The 22,118-nt window shown below is 37.4% G+C and overlaps 1 protein-coding gene across 1 annotated transcript in view; it reads left to right on the forward strand.

Annotated features, from left to right (window-relative positions):
- Window positions 1–22,118, forward strand: part of nbeaa (neurobeachin a) — a 108,093-nt gene that overhangs the window by 60,040 nt on the left and 25,935 nt on the right. The window contains 14 exon segments of the mRNA XM_043250609.1: window positions 4,583–4,780; window positions 5,940–6,073; window positions 7,149–7,257; window positions 7,572–7,724; window positions 10,014–10,182; window positions 13,298–13,377; window positions 15,235–15,297; window positions 15,698–15,795; window positions 16,324–16,416; window positions 17,853–17,961; window positions 18,494–18,575; window positions 18,684–18,807; window positions 20,121–20,313; window positions 20,597–21,616. Of these exon segments, the coding sequence (XP_043106544.1) occupies window positions 4,583–4,780; window positions 5,940–6,073; window positions 7,149–7,257; window positions 7,572–7,724; window positions 10,014–10,182; window positions 13,298–13,377; window positions 15,235–15,297; window positions 15,698–15,795; window positions 16,324–16,416; window positions 17,853–17,961; window positions 18,494–18,575; window positions 18,684–18,807; window positions 20,121–20,313; window positions 20,597–21,616 (2,625 nt within the window).

Below are 22,118 nucleotides of genomic sequence, written 5' to 3' on the forward strand. Positions count from 1 at the left end.
TATCTGATATTCACAGTGTATTTACCATGATTATAAAATTAGCAACATGATATATATATATATATATATATATATATATATATATATATATATATATATATATATATATATATATATATATATATATATATTGCAGTGTGCTTTTATTTGGTAAAGTTTATTCGTTGCATGCAAGTAAGTTATCCAAGTGCTGCAAATTAGGCTAATTAATATATATAATTTAAACTTGTACACCTGTATGCTTAAGTCTCAACATTTTTCATATTTTAATCTAAATATTTTATTAAAAATAATATTTTTATATTTGCTTAATGATATTTATTTGATTACATTTTCATTTTAACATTTCAAATATAAATAAGTCACTAAATATTATTGTTCCCTGTTCAAAATGTACCTTAATTAACAAAGAAAATATATTTATTTAAACTCTATTTTACTTATTGAACATTTACTTATTTCATTTAAAATATGGATTTTTTATTGAATTGAATTTTAATTTAATTTAATAATGTTTAAAATTTAGTTAAATATATTAAATTTAATTATCAAATAAAACGGCTAAACATTAAGATTCTTTTATAATATTTATCACCCAGACGTTCAGCCTTTTAGGATAGGGTGTTAACAAGATTGTGATTATTAGCCCAACCAGCAGGATGTGTTAAAGAGAGATTATTCAGTGTTTAGTCTCAAGTTAAACCAGGATAAGAGAGACGAAAAGTCTCTTCAATAAATCTGAGAATTAAAAATGAAAGCATGTCATTTTCTCCCTCTCTGTGTCTCTCACGTTCTCTCTCTTGGCACAGAGAGTTAACTGCATCTGGATTATTGAGGGATTTTTAATTATTTATCCTTGTACCCACATGGCTAAAAGTTCCTTGGCGCCTGATTCCAGCTCACTCCAACTGTAGAAGAAAAATCAAGAGAGCAGAGATTGTGGATTATTCATGAGCTGTGTGTGTGTTTGTCAGTGTGTGTGACGCTCAGACGCTCTATCAAGAAGATGCTTTAAGAGACCCGATGTATGCAATGAATATTTTACACTATTGATAGAAACCTTGATGTGTATTTTTAATGCAAGCGTCTTTTTACAGGTCACTGGTTTATTTTTTACTAATCCACTAGTACAAGTTGCATTCTGTCTGTGCAGCATTAGCCATTCCTCCTGATGTCACTGTATTGACAACATGCAAATGAATCATGTGATTCAGACAGACTTTTTTCGCCACCCATTGTTTCTCACTCTCTCTCTCTCTCGCTCTCTCTCTCGCTCTATATATCTATCTCTCTCTATCTATCTATCTATCTGTCTATCTATCTATCTAGTATGATCCTTCAAAATTCATACTAATATGCTCATTTGGAGATTATAAATGTCTTTACTGTCACTTTGGATCCATTTAATGCATCCTTGCTGATAGATACTGGAAGTAATATGCAGTATTACTTGATAAGGTCACATGACCTCATTGCAGTCTAACCTCTTGTATATGAAACAGAACATATTATGCGAAGATGAAATTTCAAGCAGTAGTATGCTACGCTGTTGTAGATTGCCAGAACACCATCTTGCATTGTCAATTTGATTTCATGTGAAAATGCGAAAGTTTGATCAAGTAATGAGTGAGGGATGGTAGGAATTATTGATTGGTCACTCTTGAAATAAAGGTCAAGTAAAGTGCAGTGCATTGCATTCTGGGATTTAGTGTAGGAAAATATGATCTGTATATGCGTTGCACATTATTATTACATGCATCTAACATAATATATCTGGAATTTTGAGTCTAGTATGTGTGTGTGCTTTTATATCTGCTGCTCATGTGTGTCCTTATCTGTCAGTTTATCTGTGAAAGTCTGGATGTGAGTGTGTGTGTTGCTGCCGCAGCCGGTTGATGTGGTCTCCATACCAGAGGAAGTCCAGATGTCTGGTCAGCATGTGACAGCCAACAAGCTGCTCTCTGGCTGTGCATTGCTGTGGTAATTAGCATGTGAGGTATGGGGCACTCAGATGTCTGGTCAGCATGTGACAGCCAACAAGCTGCTCTCTGGCTGTGCATTGCTGTGGTAATTAGCATGTGAGGTATGGGGCACTTGGCATTGTCGCAAAGAGAGCCGTCTGGACCGACGACTTTTTCTGCGTGTGTGTGTGCGTGTGTGTTTGTAAGTTATATAGATCATTAGAGTGTATGAAGGCTCTGCTTAATTCCAGTGCTGTTCATCTCTGCCGCTGACGCTGGTGCAGCTGTCCTCTCATGGGAGCGCGAGGAGCAAAAGAGAGAGGGAGACAGCAAGGAAAAAGTGTGCTAGCTTTGCAGCATGGGCGATCAGCCATAGGGTGTGTCGAAGCGGTGACCCGATTCTCAGACAGCTGCTTGAGTTTGCCGGTGCTCCTGTGCCCTTCGTGATGGAGAAGATGAATGCCATGTGAACGTGCCGGAACACTGGGCCAGATCACATATTGTGCTCATGCTGACTGACTGTGTGATCATGTTAATGTGCTCTTTCTCTTTTTGTGTAGGGTTTGGGATTCTGAACTACACTTTTCATACAAATTTGATGCAGTTGATGAAGTTAGGCGAACATCCTTTTTGGGATGTTTTTAGGGGAAAATGGTTAAAAATAGAGATGAGTCATGTTTGGTGGATTGGTTGGTCATAAAACAACCGGCTAGATACAGTCAGTTGACTGCTGCATATTAATATACTGTTTGTTTATTAATAGTGTGTTTAGTTTTTGTTCCTTTGTGTATATTTATTCATTCAGTCTCAATTAAATAGTTTTTATACTTTTTATTTGTATGCTTACAGCATATTTGGTTATTATTTTACATTCATATTATTTTTGAGTGTCAGTGCTGATAGCTTAGTGGTTAGTAGTCCTTTGCCAATCCCATCACAACTCTCCACACTTTTCTGTCATTTTATACTATTATCCATGAAAAAGTATTAAAAAAGGCCAAAGAATATCATAATATGGATTGTTGGCTAATATTGACCTTGGTTTCATCATCAGCAAAAAAAGTTGTATTTGAGAAAAATGATTGGATGTTTTAAGAAACTTATTTAGATAAGATATTTATTTATTTAATGTGTTTTTAATTGTATTATAGTTTTTGTAGTATTTATTGTTATAATATAGCTTCATCATAGTTTTATCATTAGTTTGTACAGTTTGTTGTTATTTATTTATTTTCTTTATTATCTAGTTGCCCTAATCTAGTTGTTTATTAAACCTTTCATTTTATATTATGAATATTGTTTACTCTTTGACTCTATCTGTCTGTCTGTCATTTTTGCATATATTTTTTGGTGCTTTAATTAATGTTCTCAAACCCTGCTGTGTTTTAGCTTTTAGTCTCTGCATGATAAAACATTTTATGCTGTTCTTAATAGAAGGCTTTATGTTCCTATTTAGTGAGTTAGGTGTGTTAGTTGTGTGTGTGTGTATTTTGGTCTGTATTGCGGGTGTGAGGCAGGGTGTGCGAATAGAGTCTGGTAGATAAGTTTTGATGCTGCGTTCAGTGCCAGTCAGTGTGTTGCTAAGTGGACACATTGGCAGCAGGCCTGAGGAAACTGCAGTGAATCACAGCGCCAGTGCAAGGGCTTATTTGCATCGTACTGTTTTTTTGAAGAATTGCTCAGTGAGTGTGACTGTGTTTATGCTTCTCTCATGTCCTTTCTGTTCAGAAGTGCTGCTGTAGACTCATGAGGTAGTCAGATGTTGAAGATTTTATTGATTTTGTGCATACTAATGTATTATACGTAAAATTCAGACCTGCAAGCTTATATACTATGGTTTTGTGGTGTAATCTAAATAAAATAGTGAATAAAATCCAAATACAGGTTATTAAGGCAAAATAAAACAGAATAATCTGAGACATAATATGAGATAGGATTTTAATACATTAGAATTTGATTGTGGAAGGAGAGGCATTTTAGTTTTATATTACTGGTTAATATTTTTCTCTCTTACTTGACCTTAGTTATTTGGGAATTACTTTATATATTGCATATTCATTATTGTATTGTATGTTATTTATTAATTTATGTATTTGTTTATTCATTAATAAAATATGTAAAAAAATACATATACAAATAAGCTTGAACAGACAGACAGACAGACATCTTGTGAAAAAAGCAAATCTATTGGTGAGTTGAAAGTCCTGTCATGCACGGTCATGAAATCCTGCGTGATCTTATGTAAGTCTCTCATTCACTCACTCAGTTGAGGAGATGACTAGTGGCACAAAGTGCTTTGCATGAGAGAGATTTTGCAGATACACGCACATTTACACACACATGCTCATACCCGACTCACACTTGCGTTTAGAGCCATTAGTGAAATGGCACATTTCTGCAGCCAGAGCTTCATTAAGATAATGTACGCCTGTGTGTGTGGCTGCTCCGTGCCTCAGAAATTAAAGCTTTTTATTATTATTATCACCATTATCAGTCCTCTGGGATGCAGTCCAGTCCCTGGTGCTTTCCACGAGTCTGCTGTCAAGAGAGACTGAAAGAAAAGCAAAATGTGAGAGATGTGAAAATGTGAAATGTGTTTATGTGTTTCTCTGTCTTTACAGAGTACGTTTAAGTTCAAGTCGGAAAGCGACATCCACCTGGCCGAGCACCATAAGCAGGTTCTGTATGATGGGAAACTGGCCAGCAGCATAGCCTTCACCTACAACGCTAAAGCCACCGACGCACAGCTGTGTCTGGAGTCCTCGCCCAGGGAAAACCCCTCCATATTTGTGCACTCGCCACATGCCCTGATGCTGCAGGTCGGTTTTTACTCTCACACACACACATAACATTTTTACTGATTCTTGAGGGAAAACGGGCTACAAACTGGAAATAAAATGTACTGAGAAAATGTCCTTGATTGAAATATTTAAACATGTCCTTGTTAGTTTCAATTTAGTTTACTGGAAGGGTTTTTTTATGCGAAAACTGTGTTTTGATGTAGAAAGAACCATTTTCTATTTAATCATACGTGTATTATTAAATTAATTTACTCTTTTTTTTTTTTCATTACCTACTTAAAGCTGCCGTCCTTAACTTTTTTAGTTAAAAATTATCCAAAATCAATATTTAAGTATGTAAAGAGCCGGTGTTCAAAACTATTGCTTTATCCGATTCGCAACGGTTGGCTTATAATAATGTTTTCTAGTTTGAGTTGGTACATGTAGGTTTTTGCAGGAAATTCAAGCATCGTGCTGCATCATCACGTTATGTCTGTAAACATCAAATTTGAGTTCCGGCTACTAGGCTATCGCATGTGAGGATCCGGTTGGAAGTGCATCGTTTATAGCCTTTTCTCACAGCAGCTAGAATAATTAATGTAGCATTTTGATGGGCGACTGTAATACAGAAAGGATTATGTGTTTATGAAACACTTGTGAATGAAACTCCAGTTTTACACACAACACTATACTCAAGTCACTCAATGCTGATGTTGTTAACATTAATCATTTGACAATAACGTTTAACAATAATGATAATTTGCACAGTTTGATGTGATATGAGTTAAGCGAATGTTAGATTTAATCACCTTTGGTAGCGGAATTTATGGTAATGCTTTTTTATTCAGTTGGTCAGAACAAACATGGCAGACTTGCTACTTACTACTTCAAAAATTCTTATATGGGACATATATTCCAATAAGTAGACTAGAATCTGTGATTACTAAGTACGTCTCCATGATAATGCAGTGGCTGACAGCCACACACATTCCACAAAATGTTAGTTTCATCCGCATCCCGTGCCGGAGCACAACCCCACGCAAGGAAGATAATTTAGCAAGCAGCTGCAATTTCTGGTTTTCAAACATAGATGGCGACAAAGACGCAAACCTTTGGACAGAAAAATGAAGCACTTCATCTAAAAGTCCTAACTAATATCTTGACAATTACAGTGATGACGTTTCTCTTGTCTGTGCAGGATGTGAAGGCTATCGTCACTCACTCCATCCACAGCGCCATCCACTCTATTGGAGGAATCCAAGTTCTCTTCCCGCTTTTCTCACAGCTGGACTACAGGCAACCCAACGACAGCCCTGTGGAGACGACCGTCTGGTGAGTTTTGACCATGCACAAAACTGTATTTAGCTGTATTGTGAATGTCAAAGTAGTGTCTGCATTACCTTCCTTAGGCCCTAAGTCTTAGTTTTGTATTTGAAAATAATAAGTTGCTGCCATAATGTAGACTAAAACTCAGTCACTGTCAGGGAGGCCTGCCATGAATTATAAATGAAATCTATCATTCCCGTATATAAATAGAGCGTGACGGAGAGAGCGTGGGATTTTGAGAGATTCGTGCCATTCATGTTCACATAGATGTTAGGAATGAGAGAGAGACCCCTCAAAGAGGGATGAGAGGCTGGTATGGTCGTACCCTCATTTCTCAGGTCATCGCTTGGTTCTGCGCGGTGAGTTTGTAGGCATGGGGAGTAGATTAGAGATCGGCAGTGAGCTGGCAGGCATAATCAGTGGAGCAGAGATCTGTGAGGTATCGATCAGAGGTAATGTTCCCCGCTGGGGTTTACTGACTGTGGGGAGATGGGTGAGGTCACCAGTCCATCCGTCAGCTTATGGCAGTTTAGAAAAAGAAAGACATTCTGAGGATTTCACTGCCTCAACTATGTCATTTAAGAAACTGACATAATTTGTGATTGCTGGAATGATGATATTGCTTCAAGGAATGGAAAACATCATTGTGTGCGAGTGTGTGTGTGTGTTTTTGTATGTGTACACTTTTATACTGCTCATTGAGATACGATCTTGCCCTTGAGGTGTCCTTAAACATATGGCTACCATAAGAAATCTGCACTATTAAAAAAAAAAAAAGGTTCTTCATTGGCATTCATGGATCCCAGAAGAACCTTTAACATCTATGGAACCTTGGAAAACATCTTTCAATTTTAAAATGTTCTTCACACCAAGAAAAAATGCTTCTTTGAAGAGCTGGTCTGAAAACTTAATTAGAAACCTTTGTTTTTAAGTGTGTATTCAATATTGCAGTTGGTTGATTAATGTCCTTCAGATATCCTTAGCCAATGTGCTTGTGTTGGAAATGCAGGACGAACCCCTTGTGTGTTGTATTCTGATCCTGTTCTCTCGCAAATATATATTTTTTTATTTCTGCTTGCAGTGCCACTCTCTTAGCTTTTCTAGTGGAGCTGTTGAAGAGTTCAGTAGCCATGCAAGAGCAGATGTTGGGCGGAAAAGGCTTCCTGGTTATTGGCTATCTACTGGAGAAGGTAAGACAGAAGTCCAGTGGTCATGACAGTGGTCATGGGTTTGGAATGACATGAGGTTGAGTAATTAATGACAGAAGTTTTTGGGTGAACTATGCCTTTAAGATAATCAGAGCCATGGCTTAGTGGGTAACGCACATGCTTTAGAGACACTGAGCTACAGCACTTGTTAAGGAGATGCAAGATTGATTCCAGCTTGCATGTAGAGTTTCTATTAATAAAAAAGTGTCAAAAGCTTGAAAAACAGAGTCTGTCTCACTCTATACTGTGTCTCTCACTTCGTCTGTCTGACACCTGTCTCTCTCTCTCATCATTAGTCTTCTCGGGTACACATCACCAGGGCAGTTTTGGAGCAGTTTCTGTCATTTGCCAAGTATCTAGATGGGTTGACTCACGGAGCTCCTTTACTGAAGCAGCTGTGTGATCACGTTTTGTTTAATGCCGCCATCTGGATCCATACACCAGCTAAGGTGAGCTCGTCCCACACATTAAAGGTCAAAATGAAGAGTCACACCTCATCTGTCCATTGTTGGTAAATGTTTCAGTGTCCAGAACTTTTATGTCATAGTAGATAATAATAATTTCGAAATATAATAATGTTATTTTAAGATATTTCAAAGCATTTAAGTATTTTACACTAACTTTCAAAAAGTTTCTGATTTTCGCCAAAGCTTTTTTTTTTTTTTTTTTTATGTATTCCTGTGATGGCAAAGCTGAATTATCCATAACTTCAGACTCCAGTGTCACATGATCCTTGAAATAATTTTTAATATACATATTTGGTGCTCAGAAAACATTATTAAAAGCATTCTTATCATCAATTTTGTGCTGCTTACTAATTTTGTGGAAACTAATGCATTTTATGCAATTCTATGATGAATAGAAAAATATTCATTTGAAATATAAATCTTTTGTAATATTTTAAATGTTTAACTGCCACTTTTGGTCAGTTTAAAGTCGTATTGATGCCAGAATGGTTATGCATGTAATTTACAGGTAATTATCACACTGTTTTCATATGCAGATATGATAAGCAAATAGAGAAAATAATAGTGTAAAAATGGCAATAAATGTAAAATATAGTCTTGTTACCATCTGTACCCTGTGAAACCACCACCAAAGGACGTGTTAATGAAATTCTATCCCAAGCCGCCAGCTTACATTATGCATGCAGAACTTGTGTACTTGATTGCACAAAGCATATGCTTCTAGATATTTTTATCCATCAAGTTTACGAAGTGTGAAGTGTGTGAGTAAGCTTTGCATCCAAAGGCACTTGATCCACAAATGTGGAAAAAATACACTTCCTCTACAAAAGCAGAGAGGCACAATTATTGGATAATGACCTAGGAAACATGACTGCAGGAAGAAACGATCGTCCGCTTTTGTTCCCTCGCTCGTCCACGCAGACGAGTGAACATCCCACAGCGACTACAGTTCTTTATGATAGAGAATGAAGAAATATCCAGAGGGAATGAAAAAGAGAGATGAAGTGAAGGCTTGAGTACAAGCAGATATGTGAAATATCACTGCTCTTGAGAAAGAAGGCGGCAATATATAGGATCTGGTTTTTCAGACTGAGACAGACTTCACACTTTTCGGGTTTTCTTCCTTGATTTACACAAAGATATTTGTTAAAAAAGCACTTATAGCAAACACATGGCAGTGAGATTTGCCTACATTTTCATAAGAAAACTTTCAACTCGTTATCGTGAGGTCCTGGTTTTCTTGCTTTATCTTTGACCTGCTTGTGAATAAAGCTGTAATTTGCTTAGGGGGGAAATGTCCCCATGATATTGACCTGAATCAGCAGGCTGGGTCAAACATGAGATTAAATACACTGATAAAACTTGGTTTCCACAGCAGCCTCATTAAGTCTGAGCCTAATTAGCATGTCCGTGTTGATCAGTGTAAGAAATGGCTGTGTAAATGTGTGCTACACAGACGTGTGTGTGTGTGTGTGTGTGTGTAAGGGTCCCACGGGGATGGATTCAGGAGAAAAGCTTTTTACACAGAAACACAGGGATGTTTTTTCACTGGAACAACTTTGTAAAAGGGAAAAACAGTAACTCAGATGTGCTGTGTTTTTAATATTTATTTATTCAGTGGTTTGTGAAAGGTTTGCCAGATGCTTCAGCTGAAGGAAGATAGCATATTATTACACTAACGTTTCGAAGTTTGAGGTCAGGGGAATTTTTATTTTTTTTACAAATTTGTATTGATCAAGAATGTTTTTATTTGATCAAGTGACAGAAAAAGGTCAAAATGTTAAGAATAATAAAAAAAATATGGTTAAATAAAATGTATCAAAATTTGGTTTCCAAGGAAATTTTAAGCAGCACAAGTGTTTTTAACATTAATAATAATAAGAAATATTTCTTGAGCACCAAATCAGCATATTAGACTGATTTCTGAAGGATTATGTGACAGTGAAGATTGGAGTAATGCCTGCTGAATATTCAGCTTTGCAGTTACATAAATTAAATGTATTTTTTTTAAATGAATATAAATTGTTTTATATATAAGAAAAATATTCATTAAAATGTTTTATTACACTATTTGAAGTATTTAATTAATAATAATCCTTCTGCAAGAAGATATATTCCTTGACATGTAAACTAACTGTATGTAAACATGGCATTGAGTCAAATTGAGAATTGAGCCAAACAGAATCTGAGACCAGAACTATTATTTTTGTTATTACCGTTTTAGCCTATTTTAAATCGCGTAATCCACTGTGTGTGTTTTCCATTTCTTAGGTTCAGCTTTCTCTCTACACATACCTGTCAGCAGAATTCATTGGCACAGCCACCATCTACAGCACCATCCGTCGTGTGGGCACCGTCCTGCAGCTCATGCACACCCTCAAGTACTACTACTGGGCCAGCAACCCCCTGGAAAGTAGCGGTATCACCCCTAAAGGCCTGGGTGAGTCCTCAAAAATGTCTGTTTGTAGAATTTACCACCTCTCAGGAATAATTGAGTAGTGGCACAATGTTGACCGAGTCAGGTAGTGAAATCCCAGCGAGATACCGCAGAGGAAATAAACATGTTCCGGGAACAGCTGAGCCATTCAGAAGTCTTCACACACGCTAACCATGTCGTGTTAGGTTGGAGTGTGTGTCTAGATAAAGACAGCCAGCAATATTAAGCATGAATGAATCTTGAAACACTGCCCACTCTTTTTCCCCCCTCTGTCTCTGTCTATTTTTGTATCCTGTGCACTTTTGTTCTCTCCTGGTGCTCATCTTCATTCTAAATCAGTTTTTCTTCTCAAGATGACTTTCTTTCTGTCTCACTCTTCGGTGTTTTCCGGTTTCTTTGCCCTTCCCATTTTCTCGTTCTCTTGCTCGCTTTAGTTCTTCTTTCATGTGTTTCTCCTTCCTTCTCGCTGTTTTCCCAAATGCTACATGCAAAATCTGTCAGCTCTTCCATCTGTTTGCCATCTCTCTTTTTCTCCATCCTGGACTGTCATTCCCAGAGGTGAGTCTTTGCGTTAGATAGATGGTTAAGTGATACTTTAAAGTCTGACGTGAATGATTTGTAACATTCAACATCTATAACAATCTCATGATGTGAGCAGTATTGAAGTCAGGTGCTTATAAACATTGCTCATTAGCCCATTTTACATGAGAAGTTTAAATTAAGAGTGTACTAAATAGCTAATGGTGGGATAATGCTCATGCAATGTTTGGTCACGGTAAATAAGCGAACACAAAACTCTTACATTATGTAAAATGCATATTAAAATTCTCACTGTTTCTGAATAAATGGTAAATATTAAAAGTAATACTATTTTATATATACAGTATATTTAAAATCAACTAACTGATGATGAAGGTCATAGTGATGAAGGTGCACTAATGTTCAAAACTGGACATGGAAGGCCGCATTTATTTGATCAGAAATATTGTGTAGTCTTTAGTGTCTCATTACCCTTCAGAAATCATTTTAACATGCTGATTTGATGCCTTTAAGAAACATCAATGTTGAAAGGTTTGTTCAATAGAGACAACATAATTTGTTTCACTTTATTTTGATGGTCCCTTATTAACATTTCGTTGACAAATAAGTAACAACATGTCGGCTAACTTTCGTTAGAGTGTTAGAGGATTAGTAGACTGGTAGGGTCAGAGTTAGAATAAGTTGACATGTTCTTAAAAAGTTACCTATAGTCAGTAGAATGTCTGTTGGTAGGTTATTACATTAAAGGGTTATCAGATAATAATCAGACAGTCTAGTTATAATCTAATGAAAGTTAGTTGACATGTAGGTGCAAAGTTACTTATTGTCAACAGAATGTTCATAAGGGACCAACAAAATAAAGTGTTACCCATAATTTATTTAAAATAGAATGTTGAAACATTGAAATTTTTAATTGTAACTATTTGAAAGCATTTTCTGTTGCTTGTCCTTCATTTGAAATAATTTAGTAAATTTGTTATATGTAAGGATGCTCTGATATTGAAATTCTGGCCGATTTTGCCTAGTATTTTAACTTAAGCAAAACACAAAAAATAAAGATTACATGTTTAAAGATTTTAAAGACTTTAAGTGAACATAAGAGAGCAAAGGTAATTTAAAAACAGGAAATGAACATCCACTTTTTTTTTTTTTTTTTTTTTTTAATCTGCTGGGTTGGTAAAAGCTGAGCATCTGCTACACTATTTGTATGTTGTCAGTTATATTCTATAGCGGATGTACTGGCCCTATAGTTGCATTTCGTTCTTCCCATCCCTGTGTACTTCAGATAACACTGTGACTTCTGCCTGCTTATCTCTGTTAGATGCAGAGCCCGTGTCACCATGGCAACCCCGTTGCCCTTCCCATGATGCCGCATGGGTCTGTCACATTGTAGAGCGAGTGTGTTTGTTTCCATCTAACATAGTGTTAATTTAGACCCCTTTTAATTTATGTTTACTCTTAATTGGATTTTGAAAGTCAGATGATTTAAATATGTAAATGTGAATTAACTTTTGGCCGACAAAAACAGCGTTAATCTAATTCTAACTGCATTCACTTGCATATCTGTAAGCACATTTTGTCTTACATCAGTCAGTGACAAATATTTTGCTGTATTCTTGCATATTCAATGATGGTAACAGGCATTGATTGGTCATATCAACTTGCCTTATTTTGACCCTTGGGTTGCTGAACACTACGGGACACACATGCATTGATCCAAGACAAATCTCACAGTCTACAACCGGTCATCAGTTCTCTCACTGCAGCAAATCATTGCAGCTGGGAAAGGTCAAGTGATGTACACGGCTACAAATAGACCTTGACCATGCTCATAGAGTAACAAATGCAGTACACAACAGAGCGCTCGTGTGTGTAACTATGCACAGACTGCTGAATTTCAGGGCAATGGCGTCACACACCTGATGTTTGGATGAACATGGCTGGAAATGGGGAGGACACTGACCTGCTTCATTACATCACACACGTCCTCTGAGCTTTCTGTTACACTTTGGCTTACCATACAGAAAGTGATGTGAATTTTTCATGGCAGCTTTGTAACGTCTGGGCGCTGCTCGTTTAATAAAAGATGAGGAGTATGCATGTGTGTCTATTTGAGAAAGATAGTTTGGGATTGTAAAAAACAGATGGCAAGAAAGAGAGAAATAGGGTGGCTGTGTGGTTTGGAAATGGGGTTGGTGTGTCGTTTAGGGGTTTGTATTCCCTAAGCTGCGTCTTAAGTGCTGTTTTTGTTTTTCTTGTGTTTTGTGTTGCTGTGCTAAATTCTATTTGAACCCATTTTAGAGTTTTAGTTTGTTCATTAATAGCTGGGTGAGATGAAAATTGCTGTGATTTTTGATGTTAGTTTTGTAAGATGTTCAGTATAGCCTCCTGAATATGTTTTTCCAACATTAGATTAAATGCTGATGTAGGAATCAAAGGCATTATGTTCATTTTCCGGTTCATTAGTAGCATATATTAGGGATCTCTCATATATTTAATTGCCATACACAGGTGTTTATTAAGAGTTTAGATGTGTGCAACCCATGTAATCTTTGTAAATAACTGTGTTTTCTTACAGATGGTCCACGGCCTTCTCAGAAGGAGATTATATCCCTGCGGGCGTTCATGCTTCTTTTCCTCAAACAGCTCATTCTCAAGGTGAGACAGTAAAAAGTCATTGTAGATATTAAATATATTTGTGTGTTTATATGCAGTCAAACCCAGATTTATTCGGATACCTTCAACATTACTCAAGTTATCTACTATTATACTTGGTAATAAAATGGTAATAAAGTATGACAAGAACATATTTTAAACCGTGTCAGAACAAATTCATCTTAATAATGTCAGATAACCTTGATAGAAAGCTATGTGATGAATTAGGTTAGCTGTCAGCTATTAAATTTAAGTACGCAATTAGATAATGCCAATTTAGGTCAACCAGTTACAAAGCAATGCATAATTTTGCTCAGTCTGTGATGTAAAAAGGTCGCCTTAGCAGTTAAAGACAATAAAACATGGTCAGTTCAAGTGTCTAAATCATATTTGTTCACAAATTTTTACTAGTTTTACTGGTTGTCCATTGTATGAAGAAATTTGGTGTATAGTGAAAACTTATGTTAAAAAATTATGTTGGGTGTCTGGGGGAAAAAATTCATTATTTTTTTCTTAATTGTGCATTTCAAATATCTATAAGAAACAAATTGTAAATTACACATTTTAATAAAACATTTTTGTCACACGTAGTAACATATTCCATGTCATTTCTGCTTTGCCTTGTTATGCGTGTCAGCGCTTTGTTCTTCAAAACTGATTTTACTTGACATGTCATTGCAATGATTCGGGCGGCCTGAATAAAATGCATTAGTTCTCAAGCAGTGACAGCGAGAAGACACGTCTGCTCTGTTAAAATAACAGAATTGATCCTTTTTTTTCCTTGAAATTCAATCCAGTTTGAAATGCAGTCGTGCAGAAATTTGTTTATTTGTCTTTTTTAAAAAAAACAAAACAATACAGACGACTTGATGGGGGCAATACAGAGAGAATTGCATTATGGATCATCGCTCGACACACAAGCAATGTGTGTTACGTGCACGGGCTGTTGTCCTGTTTTTAGAAGCATGATGTGGTTGCCAAGCAGCACTTTTTTTTTTTTTTCATTAAGCTGCTGCCTTTTTGTTTCATTCCTATTATATTCTGCCCCCTTTCCATATTTCCTCGCTTTTCATGCAGTTATTAGCATTGTGAGCGGCTTATGATAGTCGCCCCCATCCGTCACAATTGCCCTTCACTTTACCAAATAAAGCAATGAGACTCATTCACACTTACACCATGTAAAGCAGCTTCCACCAACATCAAATGCTTTCCTTTCATTCAGAACCTTGAAATACCTAACTAAAGTTAAGCATAAATTTTATAAGTACCAAAGTATTTCCTCAGAGGTTAAAACATTTGTGTCTTATAGGTATATTTGTAGCAATAGCCAAAAATACATTGTATTAGTCAAAATTCTAGATTTTTTTTAATGCCAAATTCATTAGGATATTAAGTAAAGGTCTTGTTCCATGAAGATATTTAGTACATTTTCTACCATAAATATTTTAAAACTCAAACTTTGATTGGTAATATGCATTACTAAGAACTTCATTTGGACAACTTTAAATATTGTATGTATATATATTTTTTTACTCCCTCAATTATTGTCATATCCTAACAAATCATACGTCATTGCAAAGCTTATTTATTCAGCAACTTTTGCTACATTTTAAAAAAAAAAAAAAATTACTGGTTTTGTGGTCCTTTGTAAGACCTTTAATCAGGGGACTTTAAATTAGAAATATTATTGTTTTATGGCAGTTTAGTGTGAGTTAAGTGAACTAAAAAACTAAAATAAACTGACATTGACCACATTTAAAGCACAGTTTTTAATCAAAAGTGATTATAAATCTGTTTTAAATTTAAACTAGAATTACAGCGCAAGCCTGTTTATAGTGTGTGCTCTCCTTTTCCTTTTAGGACCGAGGAGTGAAGGAAGATGAGTTGCAGAGCATATTAAACTACCTGCTAACCATGCATGAGGTAAAACTGATCAATAAACGGAGCAAAGGTCTTGTGGTCTAATTTTCTTTAGCCTTTATTAAACTTTGTTTCATGTTCTTTATTAAAAACAAGCAGCTTTAATCAGTCTGGAAGGCTGAAATATTCACCTCAGGTGTCAGGAGTGCAGAAGTATTTGAGTCCATCAGGAAGGCACTAGTATTATCCTGAAAGCTGCATTAATGCTTTGATTGAGTCCCATGAAATTGCAGTAATGCACCATCTCTGCAGCCATTTGATTGAAAACACCAAATGAATCTTGAAAACTGCTAGTTAAGTTCAGCGTTATATAACACCCAGACATTTTAAGGGTATCTGGTGGATCATTACAGTCTACTGTTGCGTGGTTCAATGTCTGTTTGTTCATTTTTCTCTCCTGTAGGATGAAAACATCCATGATGTGCTACAGCTCTTGGTCGCGCTCATGTCTGAACACCCCGCCTCCATGATCCCTGCTTTCGACCAGAGGAATGGAATACGGTGAGGCCTTGGGGACAAACGGCTCTTGCGTAGTCCGGTTACGTAACCGAAATAGATTTGGGCTGTCACAGCTGCATCAATCACATTCCCTCTCGCCACACAACCCATCACAAGCGACTTAAGTGCTTGTTTGAACTGCTTTCCCTATGAATTCACACCCTCTGGGTATCTTTATGATATTTTATTACTAGGGCTGTCAATCGATTCATAATTTTTTCCATAGTTAAAGGAAAAGTCAATCGAGAAATGAACATTCTTGTCCTACCTTATGTTGTTTCAAATGACTTTTTACTTTAGTAGAAGATATTTTGAAGAATATTGGTCACTAATCAATTTTGACTCCCGTAGACTATGTATTTTTTGCCCTTACAATGCAAGTCCACGACTGAAACATTTTTTGCGTGAAAAAAATGCATAAGGTTTGTGATTATATGAAGGTGGGCAAAAAAAATATCTATATTTCTCAAACTGCACAGCAAGTTCAAAAACAGAATGCAAATCGTTATGTTTTTTTCCATTACTTTTCAGAGTCATCTACAAGCTCCTGGCCTCCAAAAGCGAGAGTATAAGAGTCCAAGCTCTTAAAGTTCTTGGCTACTTCCTGAAACATCTGGGACACAAGTGAGTGTTAATAATCGAAACATTTATGTGGTATGTTGGGACGCAAAAAAAACCTCAGCTGGGTCATTGTCACTTTGCTGGAATTTGTTATTTTAAGCTTCTTCATTTCAATTTCTCAAGCCTATGCAGTGCATATTTCTCGAAGTCTGGTACATTAAAACCTTTTTGTAAAAATAGTCCTTTGATTACAACACAGTCGGTTTTTAGGAGTTCAAAAGGTACAGCATGGACAGAAATGACCCGTCTATGTGTACCTGCCCTTTGAGCGAGGGAAGAGAGCACATTTAGAGAATGAGTGTTCTGTGGCTGACAGGAAGTGTTAAACGCATGGCCTACTGCTGGAATAATTGTTCTGACAGTTCGTGTGTCCGGCAAGGCAGAGCTTTAGACAAGATGCTACAAAGAAAACAGTTCGATATAAAACAAATTTTCACTCAGATATGACTAGTAAATATCACAGTTAATTACATAGAAATGCCAAGAATAAATGAAAAGTGAAATTTTGAAGTAGAAAGATTGAAATATAAATATATAAGACTAAAGTTATCTTTATTTACAATTACTTGTTACTCATTTTTTGTAACAGTGTTTGATCTTAACCATTTATATTCAGACATCCATCACTTTCCTGCTTTAAAATAAAATCGGATTTTTAAAAAGTAGAAATAAAAGTAGAATATCAAATAAAATCTGTTGAGTTTCATTTTCCAAACATCCTTTAATTTTTTTCCTGTTTTGTCAACCGTTTTCAGAGTTAAAGCCAAAAAATGTTAGTGCATAAAGGAAAAAATAAAGAAAAAAAAGCATAACACTTGGATCACACACAATACTTTTCTGTGTCCTTGTTACACATTATATGTACTTACTATGTATGTGTAGTTAATTAATATTACTCAGTACTTAAATATATATTTACATTGTATCAAAAACACCTTAATTGTAACCAAATTTTCATACTTCTGTTATTACAAACATTTAGGAAATGTAAATTTATGTTAGACGTACCCACTTGGAGAACTGTGTGTGTCATTAATTTGCATATTAATTTGGCGTACTCATCTTCAGCCTTGTCTTTGAGCTGAATTAAATGCATTTGACCGGCAGTCTTTGTTCTGTCACGTCCCTTCCCCCTGACTGACGTGCTCGGGAACGCTGATGTCTCCGAAAGGCTGTAAGAGGGCCACTGACAGCTGTGTGTTTGTGTATGTGTGTGTGTGTGCCCTTGAGGAGTGCGGTGTCACTTCTAATCGCATCAGTGTGCCAGTAGCATGCGTCTCCTCATTGATCTTAATGGTGTGGAAGGCTGTGGGGTAAAATTGAACTAGTGAGTGAGTTTATACCTGCCTTTGCATTGTCAATGTCACTGCAAACAAGATGACATGTGCGCCTCTTATCTCACTTCCCTCTGTGCTCTGTGTGTGTGTGTCTGTGTACAGAAGGAAGGTGGAGATCATGCACACACACAGCCTCTTCACGTTGCTCGGAGAGCGACTAATGATGCACACCAGCACTGTGACCATCACCACCTACAACACACTCTATGAGGTATCCACTAGCCTGCACGTAACGGTTCTAGGTTAACCACTTTCTATTTATACAGTATTGCATTATAAAGGTATTTCTAAAGGTCTCTATATGGCAGCTGTCACAAGTGGAGAATCTTGCAAACCAAAGCGAACATTTTCGATTACCAGTGCCATTGTAGAAGTTCTATGCATGGTTGTATAACTACCATGATTCAGAAGTGTCCAATAACAACAAACGTTTTTGAAATGTGTTTATATATATTATATATATTCATATGTATTTATTGCCACAGTTATTAAAACAGTGAGCCACAAGAGGCTATGCATGTAGTCTTTTTAACAAGAGCAAAAGGCATGAAACGTGTCTGAAACAGCTATATACACAATAACTAGCACTAGTATTTCTTCAACACATTATTAATGCTTCAAAGAAAGTGTTCTCTTTGAAACCTTATCGAACCTTAATTAAACCTTAATATAAAAGTGTATTTGAATAACATGTAAATAAAACGTATTTGTGGTCTAATCAAACTGAATCTTGTCTAACGCAGATCTTAACAGAACAGGTTTGCACTCAGGTGGTGCACAAACCTCACCCAGAACCTGATTCTACAGTCAAGATCCAAAACCCAAGTAAGCGTCTGTTGTTCTTTTCATTTCTAGTTATTTTATCAGATCAGTTGAAACACACACCAGATCAATGTCTAAGCTCGCTTTCCTTTTTCCTCCTGATTTTCTCAGTGATTCTGAAGGTTGTGGCTACGCTGCTTAAAAGTTCCTCCCCCAGCGCTGAGCTGATGGAAGTGCGACGCCTCTTCCTGTCCGATATGATCAAACTCTTCAGCAACAGCAGAGAGAACAGACGGTAAGCCATTTGTACACAGCAGTGGTGAATACTAAATCTGCATTTGGGTTTTTGTCTTAAGTAAATTATTGTTATGGCCAGTAGAAAACAATTTAAATTAGAATATCAGTAAGCAAATTCATAGCTGTTGAGTAAAAAGGCATTTCCTCTCTAACCTACAAGCAAACCCTAATATTTATAGATAAACATAGAAAGTTATTTTACAAGATGCATCAAACAACCAGACAAATCCCCCATGCCCACAGAAATCCAGACATATGCAGACACTACAACAATTTAATACTAGCAAGCTTTATGCAAACATCAGAAGCATTTAACGTCTCCCTCTCAGTAGGAGAGACGCTCCCTCCTATTAAATCAATTAGCGTCATAATTAATGCATTGAGGAATGAAAATTTGAAGTGGCATTCTCACTGCATTGTTCCATTTCGTGGGCTCCTACAGAGGCTAAACCTCGCTGTCACCTGTTGGACTTTGCTCATTAGTAAGATTTAGGTACATTGTGTGTATGTGTGTGTGTATCCTAAACAAGCCCTCAGCACACCATGCACCCAGGCCCACTCAGTCAGCTGCTGCCATGGTTACAACTGCATACCAAAATCACAATGCATATTTTAGCAGTGGTGAAGTGGGACTGCTTGTTTCTGTATTCCGTAACAAGCCCGGCATTCTGAAGTGAGCAAACGTGTCTGGAATCTAAGATGACAAGAGTGAAGGAGTATTTCCAGCAAGTTCTAGCAATCATAAAGCGCTCCCTCTTTAGTACTTTGCGTAGGCTGTTTGTTTTTATGTGGTTCTGATACATTCAGCCTTTGTTTACAGAGTGATTCTCTAAGTTTAGATTTGATTTAGTTCCGATTATGGTGAGTAAAGGTTTCTAGGTTTCCATTACTGTAACAAATTAAAAGTGGGGTAATAAGTCGGCCATGCAACCATGACCATGAAAACCAAGATTTTTCAGAGCATTTCACACAATTAAACATAGAAGTACAAAATAAAATCACAACATTAATGTTGAATATGAAAAATGGACGAGGATATTTATAATGAAGTGTTCAAAAGATTACATGTCACAGTCTTATTAAAGTTATAGGGTTTTGGAAGATTAACTCTAATTAGCATTAGATGACTCAGAAGGATGCAAAAATAGAGGAAATGAATATGCACATTTTAGTATCTTTTAAAAACTAGCATGAAGTCACTGTTAAAAACAGATAGCACCGGGGCTTTTACATCAGTAAACATTCTGTTTGAGTGAATAATTAGTCCATTCTGTCTCATTTGACATCATGGTGTCATTGTAATGTGTGTAGGTGTCTGCTGCAATGTTCAGTGTGGCAGGACTGGATGTTCTCTCTGGGCTACATTAACCCAAAGAACCCAGAGGAGCAGAAGATCACAGAAATGGTCTACAACATATTCCGTATCCTGCTTTACCATGCCATCAAGTATGAGTGGGGAGGCTGGCGCGTGTGGGTGGACACACTCTCCATCGCCCACTCCAAGGTTAGAGCAAGCCGATCTGCAGCTCTTAGCACCTTTCTTGATGTATTTAGTTTCGTAATATCACATTCAGTGGTTTTGATGCATTTCTTATGTTAGTGATGGATGAAGCGGTTGTTAATTTTATGATACTCTTTGACCTTGTCTTTTGGTCATGCTAACATTAACAGCATTTGACTTAATTAAACACTATTAAGTGTTGCAATGATCCAATTGAATCCATCTAATAGTGGAGAAAAATTTGCATGGAAAGGTACACTCACAACACTGCTATCTAACTGTTTAGGTGACCTACGAGGCGCACAAAGAGTACTTGGCAAAGATGTACGAAGAGTACCAACGGCAAGAGGAAGAGAACATCAAGAAAGGAAAGAAAGGTTCCGTCAGCACAATTTCCGGCCTTTCCGCCCAACCCACCACTGTCAATGGAAACCTGGAGATCCGTGAGATCGATGACACATCTCAAACGCAGACACCAGAGAGCGAGGCAGACTATGGTGAAAACGCAGACTCCCGGAATCTGCTGGCCGAGACCAAAGGACCAGAGGGTGAAGCCGAACGGTCAGCTGCAGGGGTTCGTGTGGAAGTCCATGACTTGCTGGTAGACATCAAAGCTGAGAAGGTAGAGGCTACAGAGGTTAAATTAGATGATCTGGATCTGTCCCCGGAGGTTCTTGGAGGAGGAGGTGGCATGGAGAATGGTCCCTTGGTGGAAGTAGACTCGCTGTTAGACAGCGCCTACTGTGCAGCAGTTCACAAGCTCAATGGGAGCCTTGTCCCCAAAGAGGAGGAAAGCGTTGTGGTGGGTTTGACTGAAGACGATGGAAACATGGGTCCACTAATCACACTCGCAGATGAGAAGGACAGCGTTCCCAGCAACAATGGCTTCCTATTCCCCAAGGTGGATGAGAAGCTGCTTCCATCGCTAGCATCGACGGAGCCCTTGGTGCTGCCCAGCCCTGAACAGCCCCCGTGTACAACAACTCCACACACTTCCAGTGCCAGTGACGACCTCAGCCTGCTGGCCCACATGACTTCTTGTGGTTCAGATCTGGTTCAAACCCCAAGTGGCCTAACAGACGACGATGGGTTTAAGTTGCAGAGCTCCTTGGCGGACATCAGCACGCTGGCGGAAGCCGAGGCCCAGGCTGCAGCCAGAACAGCAGAGTGTTTAGAGCAAGAGGCTGGGGAGGCCAGGGCAGGAAAGAGTGGAGGCGATGCAGCCAGCACCACTTCAGACACGGAGAGATCCGACGATGGGAAGGACAAAGAAATGAAGAAGATTCAGACTACAGCCACCACGCAGGTGCGAATCACTCATTCTGTCTTTGATTTAATTTATTTGTTGTTGCGTTTGCCCACTGATGTTAACTCTCTAAAATGTATACTTACCTTAATGTTGTGCCGAGCTGTATGACTTACTATGTAACTATGTTTACATTAGTGCATTTTTTTTTGCGAAGGTTACCCTTATTTTGTTCTACTCAGTGTTTTCAACCCTCGCAAAAAATGACACTTTCGAAAATATTGTTGACCTTGTTCTAGTTTGACAACTTTAGAATGTAAAATAACCAAAACTGAGAAAATGATGTGGCTGCCAGCATTCGCTCTGCAAATCTTGACGGCTGTGTAAACAATAGCATCATGCTCACCTGCCAATGACTAGCAACCAACTTCCTGTTTACACTTTTATGTACATGCCCAGTGTGAATGAACGTTCATGACGTGTTTTTGGTTGTCTGGTGTAGAGGGAGATCAGAAAAAATGCCATTAGATGAGGATTGTTTTCATATTAAAATACGCTCTTG

This window comes from Puntigrus tetrazona, chromosome 10 (genome assembly GCF_018831695.1).
Source record: "Puntigrus tetrazona isolate hp1 chromosome 10, ASM1883169v1, whole genome shotgun sequence".
NCBI classification, from domain to species: domain Eukaryota; kingdom Metazoa; phylum Chordata; class Actinopteri; order Cypriniformes; family Cyprinidae; genus Puntigrus; species Puntigrus tetrazona.